At 46.4% G+C, this 6492-nt stretch overlaps 1 protein-coding gene across 1 annotated transcript; it reads left to right on the top strand.

The window, feature by feature from the left end:
- The first annotated feature begins 200 nt into the window (after nt 1–200).
- LOC148879266 (protein TIME FOR COFFEE-like) lies at nt 201–6248 on the top strand. Its single transcript, XM_088960753.1, has 11 exons — nt 201–282; nt 389–695; nt 801–1218; nt 1311–1371; nt 1460–1549; nt 1677–1989; nt 2121–2187; nt 2300–2366; nt 2460–2852; nt 2932–5437; nt 5581–6248. Exons 1-11 carry the CDS (start codon nt 280–282, stop codon nt 5622–5624), a joined length of 4269 nt encoding a protein of 1422 aa, XP_088816879.1. The 5' UTR covers nt 201–279; the 3' UTR covers nt 5625–6248.
- Nucleotides 6249–6492: the final 244 nt, after the last annotated feature.

Genomic DNA, 6492 nt, shown 5'->3' with positions numbered 1-6492 from the left:
ATACTTTTTCATTTTTTCTCTGATCTTGACGTTGCTTCTTTTTTCCCTTTTTGTTCAATTTACAGAGGAAGATGGACCGATGGAATTGCAGGAAACGGCGAGATTGAGAGATCGAGGGAATAAGAAAGATAGAGATCGAGATCGGTCGAGTCGTAACAAACGAAGAAGAGGGGATAGATTGATGCATGGCAGTAATCATCACCGGCGAGACCAAGTGTTGCAGTAGCATCACCGGCTCCGATCTCTCCGTCTTCTTCCAATGCTTCTGCTCGGAAGAAGATGGTTAGTTTCTAATGTTTTACTCTTTATTTTGTTCCTATCTTTTGCTTTTTTTTTTTTTTCAATCACTCTGGAGATTGTCCACTAAATGTTTCAGATTTTGTGGCAGAAACCTATTGGACCCAAGCACCGGCCACCGAAGGTAGCCAAATCTTCATCCTCTTCAATTCAGGAGATTGAGATCGAGGTTGCAGAGGTTTTATATGGTTTGAAGAGGCAATCACAGTGCCCTTCTAACGAAGAAATCACACTAAATTCATCACAGAAGTTGGATTCAAAAGAGAACAATGGATCGAGTAATGAGGCCAAGTCGAGAGTTTCCTCTCCGGTCTCAATCTCACAATCGGCCGCGCCACCTCAGTCGTCTTTGTTACCTCAGAATTCTGGCACTTCGGCCACTCCGTTACCGGCTGTGGGTGAGTATCTTAAACTACTAGTCAACAAAGTTGGATTCGTTTCCCAACTGTTTTTCTGTTATTACATTGAAAACCTTCTGCGTCTGATGATGCTGGTATATGCAGCCCCGAAGAGGAAAAGGCCGCGACCTATGAAGTTTGAGGAGGAGGGCCCCTCTCATTTTCCAGTCCGAAATGGTTCCATTTCATCTGCTGCAGCTAAAGTTGAGAATGAACTGCCTCAAAAAATCGATATTTCCTCCCCAAAATTGGAGAAAATTCCAGGATCAAGCGAGGAAAATGGTGGGGTTTCTTTGGATTTGTGCTCCTCCCAGGCTGCTGCTGCTCCTGTATCATCATCGGAACCACCCGCATCGGAATCAACTAAGCCAGAAAGCAATACAATCTCGGATTCTAAGCCCGTGGCCGAAGAATCAGAAATTCGAGATGCGATTCAGACGAGGGAGGATGTCCTGTCGCCGAAGATGGAATCTCCTTGTGCGAAATTGGACGTTGATCTTGAGGATAATACAGCGACAAAAGCGTGAGCACCATAGATCCGTCGCCTTTTGCAGTTTTTTCTTCGGCCATTATTGTTAATGTGATTTCTGAAGTTTTGATTTTTTGATCATACAGGGTGTCAACAGTACCGGAGGTTGAAAACAAGCGGGAGGAAAAATTTCAGATCGACTTGATGGTGTGGATTTTTTCTCGTAATATATAGATAGGATTTTTGCAGTTATTTCTTCCACGAAGTTTTACTTAGAAAAATTTCTTCCATACAGGCTCCTCCTCCTTTGAAATCTTCTCCAGAAGGGGATGGTGTTACCGATTTTGTAGCAGATGCTAAATCTATGGCTCAAGATGTTGATGCGGTGAGTAGGCTTCTCTTTATTCTTTCCAACAACCTCTTGGTGGGCGATAGGTTGCAAATATGTTTCTATATATTTCCTCTTATGTTTTTATTATCTTTGATTAAATATTTTCTGTGTCATATTCCAGGGACATAAGTTGGAGACTGCGGTTCAGGCAGAAGAGAACGTCGATGAAATTGATAAGCAGGACGCATCGGAGGTTGGGTTGGAAGACAAGAAGATGGAGACAATGGCGGAAGAACCTGAATCACAGAAACCGATTGGAAATAGGGAGAGGGTTCTTGATCTGCAACTTGATTTAGAGAAGGTTGATAGGGAAAGTTGCAGTGTTGGTGGCACCAAACAGCAACAAGCGCAGCAAGTTCAGCAGCAGCAGCCGCTTCCGCCGCCGCCAGCCCAACCAAAATCTGGAAGAAATGATTTGAAGGCGGAGAAACCTGGTAAACCTACTTGAAGTTCCAATTTTTGCAATGCAGGGTGTCTGTTTTATTGGCCCCACGTTATGGCAATGAGTGGCTTCTTTTTTCCACCTTATCTTTGCTTTTCTCATAATTTTCTTCTCTGTTTTCAGGTCAATCCACCTCTTTGCCGTTGCCGATGACTGTAGCGGGCTGGCCAGGCGGGCTTACTTCTCTGGGGTGCGAATCCGATTACCTCGTTATGTTTCCCTGGCTGTTTTGGTTATTTATCATTGTAACCGTAACAATAAATATTTCATAGCTAAGAAATTACCTCCATCTTCATAAGCAGATACATGCCACCACTTCAAGCTGTTGTGTCCATGGATGGGAGTTCTGGATCTTCGACGCCTGGACAGGTATGTGTCACTTTCTTTATGTGGTGTCCACTTGGGCGATGTACCAAACGTTCTCTGATGATGTTGTGGTGATCCGGTGTTAAAAAAATTTAGGTACCCCATTTGTTTCTCTCCCAACAGCGGCAAAAGAGGTGCGCAACTCATTACCACATTGCTCGGAACATCTACTGTCATCAGCAGTTTACAAGGATGAATCCTTTCTGGCATGCAGCGGCTGGTTCTGCATCTCTTTATGGGGCCAAGCCATACAATCTCAATGTTGTGCCCCCAACAGAAACCACTATTCTTGGAAACCCATTGCAGGGAAGCTTACCTGGTAGGAATTTGAACTCGGTCTCAGACAAGGGCCAAGTTGCTAGCACATTTTCTGGTCATACTACAAAGGATAAGAACTCTGCAGCGGCTGCAGCCAACTTTGTGGATGCCAAGAGAAAGCAGCATGTGCTTCAGCAAGCTCCGCAGTCTGCTTCTTCTGGAAATCTGCTGGTATGACCCTATCCTCTTCACTGAATAATTTACTGGTGATGGTTTAAGAAATTTATTAATTTTATTTGCTCTGCGTTAGCATGGTCCTACTTTCATCTTCCCATTGAGTCATCAGCAGGCAGCAGCAGCTGCCACTGTGGCCACCAACCGATCGGGTCCTGTGAAATCTCCTACTGTTACCAGCAATGCTTCTTCCTCAAGTGCAGCTAGTTCAGCTCAGTGTGTTCCAGCAAACTCGTCATCGCAAGCAGCAGCTACCACAACCATGAGCTTCAGTTATCCAAATCTGCCTGCCAATGATGCTCAGTACTTGGCAATATTACAGAACAATGGATATCCATTCCCTATCCCTGCTCATGTTGGAGCACCACCACCTTATAGAGGAGGAGGAGCCCATGCTCAGGCAATGACTTTCTTCAATGGGTCTTTCTATTCTTCCCAGATGCTCCATCCCTCTCAACTTCAGCAGCAACAGCAGCAGCAACAACCACATTCTCAGTCAAAACCAATCCAACAGGGCCACCAGAACACGAGCACATCAAGTGGTTCCTCATCATCACACAAGCATCAACAGAATCAACAACAGCGCCTGCAAGGTGGTGGCAGCAGTGGTGGTGGTGGAAACTCGCATAACTTTCCTGCCTCGAAGAATCGACCTCCCCAGCAGCAGGCTCTGCAGCAGAACTTGCATGTGCCGCCACCTCATCAGGCTCGCCAACTTGAGGCAGAAGTTGGTGGGGAAGATAGTCCATCAACTGCCGATAGTAGAGTCTCTCATGCTCAGAAGAATATCTATGGCCAGAACTATGCCTTGCAGTTTCACCCACAGAACTTTGCATTGATGTCTCCTGCAGCTTTGGGTGGTGGTGGAAGCACCGGAAGTAATGGCGAGAAGCAACAACAATCACAGCAACATGGATTGAAAGGTGGGGTGGAACTCCTTCCATCTCAGGCATTTGCTATGTCCTTTGCCTCCTTCAATGGAGCTTCTACAGCAATGGGGCTTGATTTCTCTTCCATGCCTCAGAACCATGCAATTTTCCAGAGCCTACCAGAGACGGTAAGGCATGGCTATGCAGCAGCAGCAGCTGCTGCTCAGGTAGCACATCAAAAGAAGAATCACCAGATCACTGAAGAAGCCAAGGCTGGTGAAGCAACTAATGCTCAGGATGAAAAGAAGGGTTTGAGTGGAAAAGCCCCAGCGAGTATTGGGCAGTCACTTGCCTTCTCCAAGCCAGATTCCACCGAGCCATCAGTGTCCACAATTCTAGGCAATGCTGTTTTTGATAGCTCTCGCACTCTCAACCTTATCTCAGCTCCTGTCAATTGCAATAGAGCATCTCGTTCCAATACAAATTCTACAATGGCTACTGCTTCTGCCCCATCTAGTAACCCCAATTCTCAGCAGCAGCAGCAGCAGCAGCAACAGCAATTAATTCAGATTCAGAAGCAGCAACAGCAGCAACAACATATGCAGCAACAGCAGCAACAACATATGCAGCAACAACAACTACAGCATTTTGCGGCTGCAGCAGCGGCAGCAGTAGCTAGAAGCAAAACATCAGCAACTAGTAGTAGCAGTGTTTACTCTGATCGCCTGCCTGCCTCTTCTGTTGCCACTAAGTTCCCAAATACACTTTTTTCGCAGGCTCTTATCCAAAGCAGCAGCTCTGCCCAGTCTTCCCAGTGGAAGAACTCAGCAAGGGCAACGGCCTCTCCCATACCTTCCCCTTCTCTGGCATCATCGACCACTTCTTCCATTAAGAATCTCCCTCAACAGCAGGGCAGGACTCAAGGCCACACACAGATATCATTTGGAGTGAACGCAAAATCGGCCGCCCCAGGACAACAGCTTCCCACTAACCAGTCAACGTCACCCCCTGTCGTTGTGGGGTCACCCCCAACTACTACTTCTAAGAGTGCTGGGGGAAGTCCGAGAACTACATCTACGGGTAGCAAAACAACAGGCCCATCACCAGCATTATCATCTCAACAACAGAGCAAGAACTCGCCATCAGGGCCCAGCAGGAAGTCCTCTCCCGTTGGTGGAAGGAATGTACCTTCTATACTTGGCAACTCCATCGTTACCAGTGCACCTAGCTCTAGTTCCAAATCTCAATCCCAGTCGCAGCAGCAGCAGCAGCAGCAGCAGCTACAGAAGCAAGCATTGCAGCAGCCACAGCTATTCTTCACCAATGCCTATATGCAAGCTCAGTCTCCACAGTCTATGAACACCGCCACAACGAACGCCAACACCGCCACTACTGGATTTTACTGTCAGAGGCGATCTGATCAACACCAACATCAGGGGTCGACTGCATCTAATGGGATGCTGTCATTGTGCCCTCCCTCCCTCTCACTAGCTGGTGCCACGTCTGATCCTGCAAAAGCGGTTGCTGCTGCGGCTGCAGCAGCTGCAGCTACCAATAACATGAAAGTGGGCTTGCCGCCACCAAGCCTTCTCGCTGCACAGTTTACTACACCGGCTACTGGAAACTCACACCAGCTCATGTCTGCAGCTTTTCCATACATACATGCCGTGCCGCCTGTACCTGTCAAACCAGCTGAACAGAAGCAACCTGCTGGTAAGTAGATTGATTTTGTTTGTTATTTATTTGTTCCCTCCCCCCCCCCCCCCAATTGGAAATCTTGAGGTGAAAGAAAAACGGAATAGGAACTTTTGTTGGGGCTTTGTATATTTATCAAGGAGATACGGTTTCTTGCCCAGGAAATGACAATTTGCATGCCTGCTGGCAGCCTGACAAGAAATGAATGAAGCAACCCATTTGAAGGCGAAGAAGATGCTCTTGGAGTCGTCAGGGAATCCGCTGGCGCGGTACAACCCACACCTGCTGCTATGCTTTTAAGAGATCTTTGGAGAAGCGTCCGGAGTGCGCGGGGGGAGGAGAGGGCTGGGGGGAAGGCAGCTTGGAGGATTCTTTGTTTGGGGAATGCAATTTTGTGTGAATGAACACTACGGAGGTTCATCATCATCGTCAGCAACTGATCCGATAGTGTATGTAAGCTGTATTCATACCCTGAATTAACATGGTTTTCGTGGGTCGATTGAGAGAATTAGTTTGATTGGTTTTGACGGAGAAGGAACAGATACAGTGGAGAAGATGGAAAGGACAGATATGGTAGGCATGCATGCACAATGAACGACAATGCAGCAGTTGAAAAAGTTGGAAAGACAAGTCCGGCCAGACCCACCTTTTTATGTGGGGTTGTAGGGAAGGGTGTTAGTTTCTTTTATTGGAAGATATTGAAAACGTTTTTTAATTATGACTTATATTTTGTGATGAAGGACGTGTATATATATCTGGCACATAGAAGAAAACAGTGACTCATTTTTTTTTCTTTTCTGTCAATTTAATTCTTTCCTTTTTATTTACATATTTTGTTCCTCACTTCTTTACCCTTTTCTGGTTCTGGAGGGATGTGGATGGATGGGTAATGGGTTCATGATGGCACGGAAGGTGGGGTGTTGAAGAAAAGCTAAAAGGCTCCCCAAGAGACGTGGGTGTGTCATCAACTCGGTTTGATTGGGTCGGTGTCGCTGTGTGCGTCCCTTGTCCGTTTTAATGTTTCCATGTCTAAATTAACATCATAACTATGATCATCACCATTATCATTATTA

This window comes from Nelumbo lutea, chromosome 1, assembly GCF_056320005.1.
Source record: "Nelumbo lutea isolate HS-2025 chromosome 1, American lotus-T2T, whole genome shotgun sequence".
Classification (NCBI taxonomy): domain Eukaryota; kingdom Viridiplantae; phylum Streptophyta; class Magnoliopsida; order Proteales; family Nelumbonaceae; genus Nelumbo; species Nelumbo lutea.
Note: the sequence above shows the minus strand (reverse complement) of the source record. Positions and strands in the feature narration are given on the sequence as shown.

Coding starts and splice junctions, on each gene's coding strand:
- LOC148879266 (XM_088960753.1), top strand. Junction 1,372..1,459: donor AATTTCAGATCGACTTGATG/GTGTGGATTTTT, acceptor TCTTCCATACAG/GCTCCTCCTCCTTTGAAATC. Junction 2,367..2,459: donor GATCTTCGACGCCTGGACAG/GTATGTGTCACT, acceptor AAAAAAATTTAG/GTACCCCATTTGTTTCTCTC.